The 17,030-nt window shown below is 59.0% G+C and overlaps 1 protein-coding gene across 4 annotated transcripts in view; it reads left to right on the forward strand.

Moving 5' to 3' along the window:
- Positions 1–17,030, forward strand: part of NUP210 (nucleoporin 210) — a 91,879-nt gene that overhangs the window by 37,046 nt on the left and 37,803 nt on the right. For 3 of the 4 annotated variants that reach the window (XM_070776990.1, XM_070776986.1, XM_070776989.1), the window contains 11 exons: positions 259–399; positions 1,212–1,349; positions 2,304–2,459; positions 4,321–4,519; positions 7,881–8,026; positions 10,342–10,563; positions 11,055–11,228; positions 14,189–14,411; positions 14,862–14,968; positions 15,533–15,637; positions 15,727–15,828. In XM_070776990.1, the coding sequence (XP_070633091.1) occupies positions 259–399; positions 1,212–1,349; positions 2,304–2,459; positions 4,321–4,519; positions 7,881–8,026; positions 10,342–10,563; positions 11,055–11,228; positions 14,189–14,411; positions 14,862–14,968; positions 15,533–15,637; positions 15,727–15,828 (1,713 nt within the window). The remainder of the gene's footprint in view (positions 1–258; positions 400–1,211; positions 1,350–2,303; positions 2,460–4,320; positions 4,520–7,880; positions 8,027–10,341; positions 10,564–11,054; positions 11,229–14,188; positions 14,412–14,861; positions 14,969–15,532; positions 15,638–15,726; positions 15,829–17,030) is intronic. The other variant, XM_070776987.1, reaches the window with a different exon arrangement.

The following is a 17,030-nucleotide window of genomic DNA, read 5'->3' on the forward strand; positions in this document are numbered from 1 at the left end:
GTTGTTCTTTATATTGGGTGGTTTCCTTGTTGGGACCACGGGGTCTGAGAGCCACTGTGGCTCTGTGCTCCTGAGCACCGGCTCATTGGGTCATGTACGGAGGGGCTGAGGCTCGGGGCTCAGAGCTCAGATCCCGGGCTTCGTGCGGCTCATCAGTCTGGCCCGACTGCTCTCTGGGGGCCACGTGGCTTCTTTCCCGCGTCCTGACTTCCCGAGTTGTCCCTGAATCTCCTCTCCCCATCCTGTGTTGCCTTCCAGAACATCCGCATCGAAACTATGCTACCTGTGCAGTTCTTTGAGGTGCTGGCTTCTTCCCAGAATGGGTCGTACCATCATGTCAGGGCGACAGAGCGGGGCCAGACGGTCATCGAGGCGGCCCTCACCTCTGTGGTGGACCAGGCAAGTTGGCACCTCCCTGGGCCACCCCGGGCCCTCTGCAGGCAGAAATGCCAACCCAGGGTGGACATGAGCCGGAGGAGTCGGGGCCCCAAGATTCAGTGCTGTCACGGGTGCCGTGGGGGTCCTTCCTACTCTAGGCTCCCGGTGGCATCAGGCGTAGGGGCTTTGGCTTTTTCCTGTCCCCTGTCCTCTGTCCTTGTCGTGGACCAGAGCCCCCTTCATCTGAGCCTTGCTGACTCCTGAAAAAGCAAGCCCTCGCCTCTAGGACTGGGTTCAGAAACGCTTGTTGGGGCCCGTGTGTCCAGCTGTGCGCTGACTGGGACCCACGAGTGTTTCTTTGGCTGTTTGGGGTCCTTCAGAGTTTTAAAATTCTCACCCGTGTTTGAAAGGCCAGTCGGTTTCGGTGGGAGCAGATTCCACTGATTGGAAGCTTGGTGCCGGGACTCTCATCTCCCTACTACACCTAGTAGAGGCCTAGTGGAGGCCGCTGTGGCCTGGGGACCAGGCAGAGATTCCTACCGAAGCGGCCGGTTCTCCTTTGGAGGCTCTGGCAAGTGGCTTTCCTCTCCCATGCCTCGGTTTCCCCATCCTTAAAGTGGGGATAACCACGACCAGCCTGCCCATGGGATGTGCCATGAGGATGCAGCCAAGCAGTGCTGACTCGAGTGGCTGTTGAAGAGCCACCGAAAGCCGTCTCCATGGAGACGAAGAAGGCTGCAGGGTACCCGGCATCTTCCTTCCCACTCCCCCACAGTCTGAGGGGACGGGGTCTGGTTGTCATGCTGGCGTGTGGCTCCCTCGCCCCCTTGCAGGATGGAGGGGTCCACACATTACGGGTGCCTGTGTGGAACCAGCAGGAGGTGGAAATCCACAGCCCCATCACCCTTCATCCGAGCATCTTGACGTTTCCATGGCAACCAAAGGCAGGCGCCTATCAGTACACGATAAAGGTAACTTGGAGACCCCATCTGGGTGACTTTCTTTGGGTGTTTCCATGTGTTGGGGCTCTAACTCCATTCTGTTTCTGTTAAATTACCTTCTGTTGGTTGAAAGAATTTGAAATCAAAGTCTTTATGCTTTCTGTATCTTCCAAGGTTTTCTATCACAGCAGGGTATTTTGGTAATTAGGAAAAAACCTTGAAAAATAGAAAAGAAAACACGATGAAGAAAGTCCTAAGCATGCATTTAACTTTCACATGTGGTTTTTATTTTTTGTAAAAATAATTGCTTTCTGGGAGCAGTGTAAATATCTTGAGAGAAAACCTTGGAATTGGCGGGGGAGACGTCTCCAACTCTGTCGCACGTCTGGTGTTCTTGGTCTCTGAAGTTCACAAGTCCCCCCAGCGTCAGTGGCAGGGCCCAGGGCCCTTCGGGCTGGGGCTCGTGGGGGCCGCGCTCCGTCCATCCCGCTGTCTCCCGGCAGTGTGGACAGTGTCCTCGTGTGCCTGGGACCCGCTGTCCCTTCCCGCAGCTGTGTCACCTTCCCGGCCCCTCTAGGGTTCGGGGGTGGTGGCCCCTGACGCAGAGGCCGCTGAGCTGTCCTTGACTTCACGGCAGATGACTGGAGCGGGCAGGGTCTGTGCAGGAGGGGCAGGGACGTCACGACCCTGTGGCTGGGGTCTTCCCACTGCAGCCTGAGCTCAGGAGGTGCTCCTGGGTCCTGGGGCCACTCTCAGGGACGTGTGCATACACGTGTGTGTCAGTCAGAGGTCCGTGGAATACGAGGACCAGAAGGAGACAGGCGGGGAGAACAAGGGGTGGGCGCGGTGCCAGCTGGACGTTGGCTGATGCCTTGTGTCTCCACGTGGTAACGTGATGCCAACGCGTGTGAGCGAGGGTGTGAGAGGGAGAGGGATGGAGGGGCAGGGCAGGTGGGCTGACCCGATGATGCCTTCCCTCCCCAGGCCCACGGCGGCAGCGGGAACTTCAGCTGGTCCTCCTCGAGCTCTGTGGTGGCCACGGTCACTGTCAAGGGCGTGATGACCACAGGCAGCGACACGGGGGTCAGTGTGATCCAGGCACACGACGTGCAGAACCCGCTGCATTTCGGTGAGATGAAGGTGAGGCCCGGGTCGGGGCAGCCGCAGGGCGAGATGAAGGTGAGGCCTGGGTCGGGGCGGCCGCAGGGCGAGATGAAGGTGAGGCCTGGGTCGGGGCGGTTGCCCTGGAGAGACGAAGGTGAGGCCCGGGTCGGGGCGGCTGCAGGGCGAGATGAAGGTGAGGCCCGGGTGGGGGCGGCTGCCCTGGAGAGACGAAGGTGAGGCCCGGGTCGGGGCGGCTGCAGGGCGAGATGAAGGTGAGGCCCGGGTCGGGGCGGCCGCAGGGTGGCTTGGGGAGTGATCGGGCCACCGTCTTAACCAGCCTCTGGCTTAATTCAGAAGCACCCTTTAGTCATCAGTCTTGACCTTGGCTGGGATTCTGGTGAGGGGGGTCAGGGGTCAGGTCCAGCCTGGCCCCTGAGGTCATGGACAGACCCGGGAGACAGCCATCCCATCCCACACCAGGCAGGGGTGGGACCGCCAGGATCCCAAAGGGAGGTCAGAGGATTCAGAAACACGAGACACTCAAAGGAGTCGTTCTAGAAGACCCTCCGACCCGAAAGCTAGGACTTTGCTTCAGAAAGGCTGCTGGGTGCTGGGCTGTAAATTCATAGGGAGAGGAAGCCCCCAGACCCAAGACTGGCCTGCTCCTTTGCTCTGATTCCTGTTCAGATCCAAGTTAGGAGTCCCCCCGACAGGGACCCTACACCTGGCGTCCGTCTGAAGTGACGTCCCAAGCGACGGCTGAAGGTGGACATGACCGCCTGGTAGCCTCCTGACCCCAGCTCTTTCTTGACCGCCTGACCCTGACCTCAGCTGCTTTTATGACTCCACTTAGGGCCAGAATGGAAGCTCCGTACGTAGCGTGTCCAGCCCCAACCTTCTACACTATTTGGGACATTAACGCACAGGACGTCCTCGTGTTTTTATTTCGATCCACACACACCTACCTAAAGATCCATCTAACTCTCATGAGCGTGCTAAGTCATTTCTATCGTGTCCAACTCTTTGTGACCCCATGGACTGTAGCCAGCCAGACTCCTCTGTCCAAGGGTTTCTCCAGGCAAGAATACTGCAGTGGGTTGCCATGCCTTCCTCCAGGGGAATCTTCCCGACCCAGTGATCAAACCTGTGTCTCTTATGTCTCCTGCACTAGCACCTCCTGGGAAGCCCTAACTCTCATGTAAGGAGGGTTGTAGCCAAGACAACTTAACTGTAGCATCTCTTCCAAGTGTTTGGATGATCTGTGGCCGCAGGCTGATTCATCTCGGTGAACGTGCCCCGCCCACCCCCGCGGAGCCCAGAGCCCGCTTGCAGCCCAGCAGTGTGCGCAGTGGTCGGAGTCTGGCTTCCGGGGCTGCCTGCCTGGCCCAGACTGACCCTGCTACAGCCAGGCAGGCTCTCAACCCCCACAGCAGGTTCCTTGTTGGGCAGAGACACTGGTGACCTTGTTGCCAAGGAGGCTGAGAGAATGGGGTGCTCTCGTCCGGCTCTTGGAACGGAGCTTGGCGTGTGGGCAGTTTTGTTGGGTGTTGACGCTGGTGATGCCTCTCAGTCTGCGCTCCCCTCTTCTTTACCTCCCTCCGACGTGCTGAGCTGTACATGCCTCAGGGCCTTTTCACAGACCCTCTCTTCAGCCAGACTGGGTCTGGCTGTCTCTGACACACTCCCAGGTCAAGCTCATACGTCACCTTCCCACGGAAGCCTCTGCATCTCTGCCCTGAACATCTCTCTGCCCCCTGCATAAAGCGTCGTGTCCACCAAGCTCAGGCTTCTCACCAGCGGGTCCTGAGTGCCTACACGCAGGAATCAGGAAAGCTGAGCAGCGGCTCTTCCTCCTCTGTGTAGCCGGCTGACCACACCCCTCAACCCTGTCCTGCAGGTGTATGTGATCGAGCCCAGCGGCATGGAGTTCGGCCCGTGTCCAGTGGAGGCCCGCGTGGGCCAGAGCCTGGAGCTGCCCCTCAGGATCCATGGCCTCATGCCGGGCGGGGCCGACGACGTGGTCACCCTGAGCGACTGCTCCCACTTCGACTTGGTGGTGGAGGTGGAGAACCAGGGCGTGTTCCAGCCGCTCCCAGGTAACGCAGCGCTGTGAGCGGTGCCGACTGGCGGGGTCACCACCGATGACCTCAGTTCTCAGCGTGGGTTGCCCAGATTCCTAAATCAGGAACTGAGGCAGCAGAGGGGTTGAGAAATGGTGTTTGTCCCCTGTTCACCCCCAGCTATGGCCTGCTCTGCACCTTTCTGCTGTGAGGCCCGCGTGTCGCTCGGCTTTCTGAGCCTCAGTCTCCACGTCTGTAAAATGGGCGTCATCCTAAGGAGACTCGTGTGTCGTGGTGCCTGTCGCAGCCCCTGGAATGTGGCAGCTGCTTGGAATACACTGTCCATAGCGGTTCTGATGACAGAATCGCGACACCTCTGTGATGCCACGGTCTGCCCCTCCAGGGCCGTTGGAGCCAGGCCCCTGCAGGGCTGGGTGGTGAAGTCGGTGGTGACGGTGGTGGTGGCACTCAGTTATGGAGTGTCAGCCCTGCCGGTGTGGTGCGTGCCCTTGGCGTGCATGACCTCACAGACTCAGAGCCTCTGTGGGAAGAGGGGCTGTGGTCAGGCCGCGTGTTGGACAAAGAGACCGAGGCCGTGTCACTGCCCAGGGTCCCCCGAGGGCCCAAAGCCAGGTCCTCAGGGTGGAATGCAAGGCTGGGTGTGTGCCGCCTTCACCCAGAGCCTTAGTGCCCGGGAAACAGGGCCCCCCGGGGGAGTCGGCCCACGGGGTCCCTTAGGGTTGCGGGTGATGCTAACCAAGGACTGATGGTGAGTACAGCCCAGGCAGGGTGAGAGGGGTGGGGAGCAGTGCTCATGGGCACACCTGTGGGCCGCGTGCACACACGGTGGCCTGAGGCTGCGGAACCTGTCAAACCCTGCATCACTGGGGCTTTGGGGCACGTGGACCTCAAAGTGGCCAGAGCTGGGGGCCACCGCTGGTTTCTGAGCAGAGGAGTGAGCCCTGGACCCTGGCAGGGATCAGGAAGATTGACAGGCAGAGGTGTTTGTTGGCTTCCCGTTGGGCCATCGTGCTTGTGGTCATTCACGGGGCTGTTTGAAGGCAAAGCTGCTCAGATGTCGTGGCACATCCCGGGCCATCACCCTGTTCACATAGCTGTGGCTGCATCTTCTCAGACTGTCCAGGGGAAACCAGGCCTTATGGGTCCTGTGTCTTCAGAGAAGCAGCAGACATCAGCACGGCCTTCCCAGGTGGCTCAGCGGTACAGGATCTGGTTGCCAAAACAGGAGATGCAGGAGGCCTGGATTTCATCCCTGGAGGGGGAAACGGCAACCCGCTCCTGTGTTCTTGCCTGGAGAATCCGGTGGATAGAGGAGCCTGGCGGGCTATAGTCCATGGGGTCACAAACAGCTGGATGACTGAGCGGCTGAATACCAACAACAAAACATCAGCACAGAAGAAAGAGGCCCGTCCTCCTGATGGCAGGAGAGGGGCCCGCTGCCCCGTCCCGCCCCCATGCATCCTGGAGTGCTGCAGCCACGAGCTCCAGGGCACTGAGGAGGAAGGACGGGCTGGGGTCCACGGTCCTGGGCCCAGCGCTGCCTTCGTCAGAACCGCCGACGGCTGTACTCCAGATCTGTGCGCCTCCTCGTGTGTACATCCACCTCAGGGGAAAAAAGAGCCCTAAAGAAGCACTGACCTGTGGTTATTGCGTGTGTGCGAAGCGTTCAGGATGAAACACACTGATGCTTGAGGCTCACTTCTAGACGCATACGGTATGGGACGGACTGTTGGTGGGTAGACAGGCAGCCAGAGGAGCAGAAATGAATGTTTGCTGTGGGATCTAGGGGGCTGGGTGTGCAGCTTCACCGCATCATTCTTTCTAAATGTTTGGGGGAAAAACTAAAATACCACCAGAATGGCTTTTTTTTCAAACAGGTGGAAAATACCGCGGATTGGCAGGGATGTCAGTGAGTCAACACAGCCACTTGGTGAAGGATGGTTGGCGAAAGTGATGAAGCCGAGCATAGACACTCCCAGGCATTAAGGACCAGAGAAGAAATCCCTCTCTCTGTGGGATGCCAATAGAAATGCTGAAATGCATCCCCAGAGAAATGCCACACATGCTCGTGGCAGCTCAGTGTGCCCTCGTGGCCCCACATGGCCAACGGCATGTTAGAAGGGTTAAACGCCAGCACCAGGGGGCATGTACTCCTGGAATGCAGTGTCTCAGCGGTCTAACGATAACATGATGTACCACGGTAGCAAAATCGAGGAAGAAAACCGCGCTGCTGTCTCAGCGTAGGCAGAGAGATCAGTGGACAAATCTCAAAACCTTTTTCTGATAAAATCGGCCTACAAACTGGAAATAGAAGGAAACTCCATGAACTTAATAAAAGCCGTATATGAAAACTCATAACTGACATCATCCTCCAGGTAAATGGCTGAAAACGTTTACCCTAAGATCTGGAAGACAAGGTCAACGCAGTAGCGGGAGTCCTGGCCAGAGCTATTAGGCAAGAAAAGCAAATAAAAGACACCCGAACTGGAAAGGAAGGGATAAGCTTATCTGTTTGCAAATGACTTAATATGTGAAAACCCTAAAGATTCCACCAAAAAGACCTCTCAGGAGTAAAATGAATGTGGAGAAATAGTATTCGTGTGGAATCCGAAAGATCCAGAATAGCCAACGCGATGCTGAAAAAGAAGAAACTGGGAGATCTCATTCTTCCCTTTTTCAGGACTTACTTCAGGTTGCTGTTGATCCGTTGCTGAGTCGTATCCGACTCTTTGTGACCCTGTGGACTGTAGCCCGCCAGGCTCCGTTTTCTATGGGATTTCCCAGGCAAGAACCCTGGAATGGGTTGTCATTTCCTTCTCCAAGGGATCTTCCCAACCCAGGGATCAAACCTGCATCTCCTGCTTGGCAGGTGGATTCTTTACCACTGAGCCACCTGGGAAAGTCCTTATTATAAGTTATAATAATTGAATCAGAGTGGTGGTTGCACAGACTTAGAGACTGGTGAAATAGAACAGAGAGCCCCCAAAATACTCTGATACCGCCAGTACTGAGCGGGAGAGAGCCAGTTACCAAGGACTTCTGCCCGGCAGTTCCCTTTGTTTGAGTTCCAAGGCCAGCAGGATTCGGCTCTGCTCTTAGAAGTGGTTAGGTTTTCCTCTGGGGAGGGGCACGGGGAGGTGCGGGTCATGCTGATACCTGATCTCAGTCCTAGAAACAGGGCGTGTTCAGTCTGCAGGGAATAATGGTGAGCTGTATGCTTACAACATGCGAATGCTTTTGGGTATGATAATTATACTTGAAAATGGTAAGTTAAAAAAATTGGACTCGTATCAAGCCCGGCGTGAAAGAGGGCGTCAGCCCGTCGGGTCTCCCCTGACAGGCGCGTGCTCGCTGACCTCTGCTGCTCCCGTTGCAGGCAGGCTGCGGCCGGGGCCTGACCACTGCAGCGGCGTCACGGTGAGGGCGGAGGCCCAGGGCTACACCGCGCTGCTCGTCAGCTACAGGCACGGCCACGTGCATCTGAATGCTCGCGTCACCATCGCCGCCTACCTGCCCCTCAAGGTGAGCCCCAGGCCCCGCCCTCCTCCTCCCCGGCAAGAATTACCCGTCCGCTCTGGCAAATGTGCGTTAAATCAGAGCAGCTCCAGAGGTGCTTTTCAGTCAGGATTCGGGAGCCTGTAGCAGAGCAGGGCCTGCCTGAGGGCGGACGGTGAGTGCTGACATCCGTGTGGATGAAGTGACCCCACAGGGATCCAAACGGGGGGCTCCAGGCTCACTCTGGAGTTACCCCGCAGGGTCTCCAGAGGGCCCTGCGGTGGGGACAGTGGCCCTGGCGCATGGTATGGGTCCTGGGGCCTCGGGGCTCTGGGGCCAGCCTGGACGTGCCCCTCACCTCACGCCCGGTGAGCATCAGCGTCTGGGTCCCCTGTGCACACGCGTGCAGAAGGCGTGAAGCATGTTCCCGCGCAGAGCACGCTGCCTTTCAGCACTCCTGAGCCTGAATCCAGGTCCCACAGCAACTCTGCAACTTTGGTTTAATTTCTCAGGGCCTCAGTTTCCTTGCCTGTAAAATGGGGTTAATGCAGTACCTGCCGACAGGGTTATAGTGAGGAGGAGGATTTGAGCAAAACCAGATGGGCTGAGCACCGTGCCCGGGAGGTGGCAAATGCTCAGTAGGGTTAGTAGTTAACGTGTGGGCGAGAAGGGCCTGGCCCTTCCTCTCACGTGGGGTCGTGCAGCCTCACAGAGACCCTAGCAGGGTGCGTCTGCACCTCTGGGTCTGTCGGTTTGGGGTGTGTTTCCTTCTCCCCTGCCCCACCAGGAGCAAGCTCAGGGACATTAGAAACCATCATCTCTGAACCCCCGGCCCCGGGCACAGTGTCTGATGCAGGGCAGACAGCAGCCCAGGGTTGTTTGGATTTCTTGCTGGGATGTAATAGACAGATAATGTTCTGTGGTTTCATTAGCGCAGCTCAGTGACTTGAAACTTGTCTGTACTGTGAAACCATCACCATAACGAGTCTACTTAACACCCATCACCACACAGAGTCACATGGGTTTTCTTTTTGCCCGCTCCTCTTGTCCTCAGAGGTACCATCCTCTATACCCTGTCCTGCACCTTGCTCCTTTACTTGAAAAACAAAGAAGGTGACTGCAGATCTCTTCACATACACACGGGAAGGGCTTTGCTTGCTATTTGGTCATAAAGATAGGCCAGTTTATCACCTGCTGACGGCTGTTTGGGCTGTTCCCATGCTTTCCCCTCTTAAAAAATAACGCTGCAGTGTGCAGTTCTGTGCCTGCAGTTCGTGTATTCATGGAGCCCTATCTTCTGAGTCCATTCCTAGAAGGGATGCTGCTTAGACAGGGGATGAACAGGCCTGTGACTGTGGCAGACATTGCTGAATTTCCCTGTTGGGGTTGTGCCATTTCCCTATCTTCCCCAGCAGGATATGAGAACACATTTCTCAATGATACTGTACTTGAAAGTTGCTGAGAGAGTAGATCTTAAAAATTCTTCTCCTCACGAGAAAAAAACATTAGTAACTTTGTGTGGTGACAGCTGTTGACGTACTGCGGTGATCTTTGACAATCTGTGCAAACATCAAATCACTGTCCTGCACTAACAAAGCTCATAGAAGGTTATATGTCAATCATATCTCAAGAAAACAGCTTCCTTTTATAAGAGAGTATGTGTTTAGGACTTCCCTGGTGGGGAACACTCTGCTCCCAACGCAGGACATCGATCCCTGGGTTTGATCCCTGGTTGGAGAACTGGATCCCATGTGCCACAGCTAAAGACCCCACATGCTGCAGCCAAGGCCTGGCACAGCCAAAGAAAAAATAAATGACATGCATGTGTTGCTACAGACTCATCAGCAGTGTGTGTACTCAGACTTTTGATTTTTGCTGATGAGACGGCAGAGAAATAGTATCCAGTGTAGTTGTGATCTGCTCTTCTTAAAATATTTTACTTTTTTCTACATGGTGTTTCGTTTCTCACGTGGTTGAGATCACGCTACAGATACGAGGGGAAACAGACATGCCCTTCCTTTATTGGAGCCCGTAAGCCAGGAGGGGAGACAGACACCCAAACAGATCCTCCTGGCAGGACGGAGAGCACCACGTAGGGCAAGGACCAGAGAGTGAGCTCCCCGCCTGGCGGGCCTGCTCCTCCAGGAGACACGCCAGCCCCCCGCCCCGCGGGCCTGCTCCTCCAGGAGACAGGCCAGCCCCCCGCCCGGCGGGCCTGCTCCTCCTGGAGACACGCCAGCCCCCCGCCCGGCGGGCCTGCTCCTCCTGGAGACACGCCAGCCCCCCGCCCGGCGGGCCTGCTTCTCCCGGAGACACGCAGACTCTGCTGCTTTCTCCCACAGGCTGTGGACCCCTCCTCTGTCGCCTTGGTGACCCTTGGCTCCTCGAAGGAGATGCTCTTTGAGGGTGGTCCCGGACCCTGGGTCCTGGAGCCTTCCAAGTTCTTCCGCAATGTCACCTCAGAGGACGCGGACAGCATCAGCCTGGCCCTCTTTGGGCCCCCTGCCTCCAGGAACTACCAGCAACACTGGATCCTCGTGACTTGCCAGGTCTTGGGTGAACAGGTGAGAAGGCAGCCCCCCCAGGCCGACCCTGGCCAGAGGAGGGGTGGACAGTCATGTCCCCGAGCGCCCTGCTGTGCCTCGCACCCTCGTTTTGTCTAATCCTCAAGATAGTCTTAAGACACAGCTGTGGCCTTTGTACCCATTCCACAGGCAGGCAGACTGAGGATCAGGGCAGGGGGTGACTGACTGAACACCAGGCAGGCCGAGCAGGGGGCAGGACCCTGATACGTGCTGGCCAGTCCTGGGAAGCTGCACGGCATCCCCTGACCCTCCTCTTGGAGCAGGCCCGGTTCTGTCCTGTTTGTAGGGTGCTCCAGGGCCCCTGCTGGAAGGTCCGTCCGTCTCCCATCCACGTATCCCTGGACTGTTGTAAGCCCTTGGGGTGGGTTATCACCGCCATCCCCATTCCGCAGAACAGCACTGTGAGTCCAGGGGCTCCCAGTGGAGTGGGGACTCAGCCTGGGTGTGCGATGCGTCTTCCCCGCCGCTAGGTCATCGCCCTCACGGTGGGGAACAAGCCCAGCGTCACCAACCCCTTCCCGGCGCTGGAGCCCGCCGTGGTGAAGTTCGTGTGCGCGCCACCCTCCCGGCTCACGCTGACGCCTGTCTACGCCAGCCCCCAGCTGGACCTGTCCTGCCCGCTGCTGCAGCAGAACAAGCAGGTGGTGAGTGGCCTCCGAGGGCCAGGCAACGGCCGGTGCTGCCCCTCCCTTGTCGGCACACCCGTCCTGCCCGGCGGGTGCTTGTCTGGGGGTGCCGTGGGGTGCCAGGGGCCTGTGCTGTGGCAGTGTCAGGAGAAAGGGAACCTCTCCAACGCCAGACTCAGCCGCTGTTCTCATCCCCTGTGGTAAGAACGACGTATGTAAGTCCGGGCTCTGGGAAGACCCGGCGCGCTGGGTCCACTTTGAGGCCGGAGCTGGGCGGCGCTCAGGGCGGCAGGCCCAGCCCCAATCTGACTCGTGTGTGTCCGCCTCCTTTGAGTGATGTGCGGTGACAGCGGCCTCCAGGGCTACTAAAGGCATAAGGGGAGCTGCACTCACATCGGCGCTCAGAGGGTGTCTTAGGCACCTCACCTTGCTCCCTGCTTCCGTCCTGCTGCGGCTTCCTGTGCGCCCAGAGCGAGAGCTCGAGTCATACCCCTGCCTCCTGAGGCCCGCAGGCCCCGGGACCACCCATCACCTTCCCCGCCCCACCTCCGTCCCCTCTCGGAGCTGGGGTAGCCCCGTGGTCTGGCTTGCTCTTCCCTGACTGGAATGGTCTCCTTCTGAACGCCCAGGCCCTCTCCTGCCTCCCTCAGCTCTTCACTCACACATTACCTCCTGGGAGGGCCTTCCTCAGCCTTAGACCCTATCTAATGTGTGTCCCCGGGCTTCCCTGGTGGCTCAGTGGTAAAAAATCTGCCTGCAATGCAGGATCTGCAGGAGATGCAGATTTGATCCCTGGGTCGGGAAGATCCCCTGGAGAAGGAAATGGCAAGCCACTCCAGTATTCTTGCCTGGAGAATCCCATGGACAGAGGAGCCTGGGGGACTACCGTCCATGGGGTCGCAATGACGGAGGATCGAAACAAGGGTAACAACGGGCGTCCCCAGCGTTTCCCCCTCTGGTTTGCTCCTCCTCCCCGACCCCTGCCCCCAGGCACCTGACATCCTAACGCTGTAGAATTTGCAGGAAGGCAGACCTCAGAGATAGCCTGGGTCTGGTTCTAGACCCCCCGATACAGCTTGAATGTTGTGAGAAAACGAGTCACGTGAACTTCCTGGTTCTCCAGTGCATTTAAAAGTTATGTTTATATTATCCTGGAGTCTGTCAAGTGTGCGGTGGTGTTACGGCTAAGGAGAACCACGTACAGACCTTAATTTAAAAGTACTTCATTGCTAAACAACGCTGACCACCATCTGAGCCTTCAGAAGTGAGTTGTGGTAGTAATTTCAAAGGCCCCTGACCACAGATGCCCTAACAGATACAGACAGTAATGATGAAAAAGCCTGAAGCACTGGGAGAGTTTCCAAAATGTGACCCGGAGACGCAAAGCGAACAAACGCAGCTGGACAACTGGCCCTGACAGGCTTGCTCTCCGCAGGGCTGCCCCAACCTCCAGGCCACTGACCTCTGAAAACACAGATGCCGCGAGGCAGAGAGGGCTGCCCCGACCTCCAAGCCACTGACCTCTGAAAACAGATTCCACGAGGCAGAGAGGGCTGCCCCGACCTCCAGGCCACTGACCTCTGAAAACACAGATGCCGCGAGGCTCGGCGCGTCCGAGCTGCGCCTGTGCTCGTCTCCCTCTCTGTAGTTCTAGAGCGGGGCCCGGCTCAGGCTGGGAGGCGGGGGACCCCCACCCCTCTAGGCTCGTGTCCCTGCCACCCTCTGCTCTTACTCTGCAGACTCACGTGCCTGGGGACCCCAAACCCAGGCGTGGTGGACAGGGCTGGGAGGAGTCAGGCGTGGACAGCGGATGTCCCTCCAAAGCCCCCTCCCTCCGGCTCGTGCCCCGCCAGGCTGGCCAGACCGCCTCAGTTTCAGAGAGTAAGATAATCAGATCCCCGTGCATCCGTCCTATCCATAAGCGCTGGCTGCTCCCCAAGAGGGCTGTGTCTGGCCGTCGGTCAGCAGTGACCTCAGGGTCCGCCCAGGACTGTCTCTTGGTTGAAAGATGGCGACAGGGCAGCGAGCACGGCTCTGCGTGGGCTTCCATGTGTCGTAGATCTTGCTTGAACAGAGAACTGCCCGGAGATCCAGCCTCCCTGGGACTGCAGAGTCCGCAGCCAGGCAGACAGGGCCCCTGTGATTTGTGGTCTCGCAGGGACCTGGGGAGGATAGATCCCTGCCATGTATGCCGGTGCCGGGTCAGTTTCGCTTTATGCCCCTCCGGAGCCAGAGGCCGCCCTTACGTGTTTGCAGAGTAAATCACTGGTGACACCAGGCGCTCAAACGGGGCTGACCTGCCACAGTGACAGACGGGGGCCGCGCTCCAGCCTGACCCCGGGCTTCTGAGCTGGGCGTCGGCCGGGAGCGCCGAGCTGGGGCTCGGATGGAGCCACTGCCCGACTCCTGCACAGCGGGGGAGAGGCTGCACAGCGTCCAGGGAGGCCCATGGGCTTTAAACTCAGACCAGACGGTCCACCCCAGAACCTGTGTGACCGTGGGCGAGTGACTCAGCATCTCTGAGCCGCCTCGGCCTCCCTGTTCGTGAATTTGGGGGTGCTCTTGCCATCACAGGACCAGGGAACCTGCAAGTGTGCGTGACGCCTGGTCCCCAGCCTCGGCACTGCCGACCCTTCGGGGCGGATCCTTTCTTTTTGGGGGGGCTGTCCTGTGTGCTAGGCAGCACCCTGACCTCTACCCCCGGATGCCAGTAGCGCCCCCTACTGGCAACCAGTCGTGACAACCAAAAATGTTTCCAGACGTCACCAAGGTCCCCGTCGAGAGCATGGGCTGGAATTGGAGGCCTGGTTGTGTAGGACTGTGAAGGCCACCTTGACAGCAGCCGTAGCAAGCATCCCTTAGCGAGTCACCCCCAGAAGCTCACCAGGACCCCCGTGAGCCCACACGGTGCGCTGTGTGGCAGGGACAGGCCTGCCCAGCCCGGGGTGTGGCCCGTGGGTGAGCTTGGCTTCTTGCAGGTTCCGGTCTCCAGCCACCGCAGCCCGCTGCTGGACCTGGCCGCCTACGACCAGCAGGGCCGCAGGTTCGACAACTTCAGCTCGCTGAGCATCCAGTGGGAGTCCAGCAGGCCGTTGCTGGCCAGCATCGAGCCTGCCCCGCCCCTGCAGCTGGTGTCCCAGGACGACGGGAGCGGCCAGAGGAAGCTGCATGGTGAACGGCAGCCCCCGACCGGCGAGCTGGGTGCAGAGAGGGGCGGACAGCTGTGGGTGGGGGGCCGGGACCCCCTCTGTCCAGGACTGACGCCCGGGGAGCGTCAGGACTCCTCTTTAGTCCTCACACATCTGCGAGGGAGAAACGGACTCTGGGTGGGAGGTGGGGAGCAGCTCAGGGCACATGGTGGCCGAGCTCAAGGCCCAGCTTGTGCACAGACCGGGCTGGAGCCCAGACCCGGCTGCTCCGAGCTCTGAGACACCCTGACGCTGTGTTGGAGACCCTCAGCGGCCAGGACCTGAGCCATCCCCTCCAGCTCCTCTGAGCAGCTCTAGGAAGCTTGCTCAGGTCCCCTCAGCTCTTAGAGGTGCACACGGTATGCCCCGTCCTCCAGTTTCAGGGCGGTGGGAGACTTCAAGCTGCACACCAGGTACAGGGAAGGCGGGTCTTCGTCACAGTCGGCTTCCCTCTCGCTCTCAGGCCTGCAGGCCATTTCGGTTCACCAGGCCTCGGGCACCACGGCCATCTCTGCCACCGCCACTGGCTACCAGCAGCCGCACCTGGACCTGGCCAGAGTGAAGCAGCCGGTACCGACTGGGGCCCCCGGGGCGGGCCGTCCTCCCGCTTCCCCCACGCTCTGCCCAGTGCTCCCGGGGTCCTGAGGCTGGCCCACTGACGGGGGGCGCCTCCTCACTGGCCCTCATGCCTCAGTCTCCCCTCCTGTGCTCCCTGCAGTCTGGTGACGGCGGGGGTGGGGGGGTCCAGCTGAAAGGCAGGGGGGCTCGCCCATCTAGACTCTTCCCCGCCTGCCGCCCGCCTCACAGCCCCTGCCGAGCGTGCCCGGGTGGTTCAGCCCCGTCCCTTTCAGCCCACAGCCCCCACTGCGTGGAACACTGCCCCACTTCCCTGGGGCACATGGGGGGAGTCCAGCCTGCGGCCTGGCAGGTCAGGGGGTGGCTGATTTGGCAGGACTAGGGGAGGCCTCACAGGGACGCGGCTCAAAGCTCGACGGGTGTTGCTGGGCTTGTGTCCCCGAGACAGCGGGGTCCCGGTGTGATGCCAGTGCCTGGGGCTGCTCTTCCGTGGGGGGCGCCATGGGCCGGTGTGGCCCTTGGCCCCCTGGCTCTGACCGCGTGGCCTTGCGCCTTTAGCACGACCCCCTCACGCCTGTGTCGGTCTCCATTGAACTCATGCTGGTTGAGGACGTGAGGGTCAGCCCGGAAGAGCTGACCATCTACAACCACCCAGATGTGCAGGTACGGCCACCCCCTTCCCCACCCCACCGCCCCCCATCGCGACCCCTGAGGACCCCTCACCTCTGACCCCAGCCCGGCCCCTCCCGCAGGCGGAGCTGCATGTCCGAGAAGGCTCTGGCTACTTCTTCCTCAACACCAGCAGCGCCGACGTGGTCAGGGTGGCCTACCAGGAGGCCCGGGGTGTCGCCACGGTGAGTGTGGGCTCCGCCCGCCCGCCTGTGCCGTCAGCGGCGGGTCACGTCGGTCACAGCGCAGGGTCTTCAGCGCCTCCCAGGGGTCACAGCAGACACCCGCGAGCTGCCTTTGTGGTCCGGACCAAGTCTCCACAAGCTGCCCACGCTGTTAGCTACCTAATGGTTTCCTTTCGGTTGGCCTTTCGGGTAAGATGGAAATATCATCACGTGAGCCACACTGTAAGAACCCGAAGGACTGTGGCCTTGACGGACACATCGGCTTTTTCCGTTTCTCCACGTTCTTTCCCTGACTTCCACCCAGCCGTGACCACAGAAGAACTGAGCCTTCCACGCTCTTCAGGGCTTTAATTCAAGTTTTCTCTTTCTCCATATCGCTCTGTAGGCTGGATGGTGATGATGATGATGGTGATTTTCTGGCAATCATTTGTACTCAGGCATTCTCTCCTGTAGGGTGTTTGAGTTGCTTAAATTTTTTTTTTTATTTTTAAAAAGTCACCCTATGGGGCTTCCTTGGCAGTCCAGTGGTTAAGACCCCATGCTTCCAACGCAGGGGGCACAGGTTCCTGCATGCCACGTGGTGAAGCCAAAAAATACAAAAAATAAAAGGTCTTCCTTTGGTTATGACAGAGAGTAAAGGCTGACCAACCCAATGTCCTAACTGTCTGTGTATCAGCACAGTGAGTTATACGGTCGCGAAAACTGAACTGTGTCTGAAAGGAAACCGTCAGGACGGAGTGTGTCAAACCCCTGCTGTGAGTCGCGACCATGACCCTGGACGGGATCCTGGCATCGCAGCTCTGCTGTGAGCTTTGCACTCAGAGCCTGCGACCTGCATCCCCTGGTGCAGGCTGGTTGCCAGGCGTTGAAGGAGTTTTACAGTCACCCCAGCGCCAAGCAAGCCTTGGCCCCGCACTCGAGAGGACGGGCACTCGGTGCTTGGCGTGCGGTGGGGGTTGAGGCGGGTTCGCCTGCAGTCTTCTGCACTTGCTTTTGGCACTGCCCGTCTGTGCGGGGAGCCCTCGCCACTGGCAAGCGCACGAAACACGCATTCTGGGCAAGGCTGCCCTCGGACCTAGCCTTCACAGAGACCTGGCCCACCAGCTCCTTCAGAAACAGAGCCCGGCGCCTTGCCCTCGGCTAGGCAGTACATTCGTGCCTTAGCTGGACACCTCGCTCTCTCAGCCGTAACTCCCTGCAGG

This window comes from Bos indicus, chromosome 22 (assembly GCF_029378745.1).
Source record: "Bos indicus isolate NIAB-ARS_2022 breed Sahiwal x Tharparkar chromosome 22, NIAB-ARS_B.indTharparkar_mat_pri_1.0, whole genome shotgun sequence".
In the NCBI taxonomy this organism is placed as follows: Eukaryota; Metazoa; Chordata; class Mammalia; order Artiodactyla; family Bovidae; genus Bos; species Bos indicus.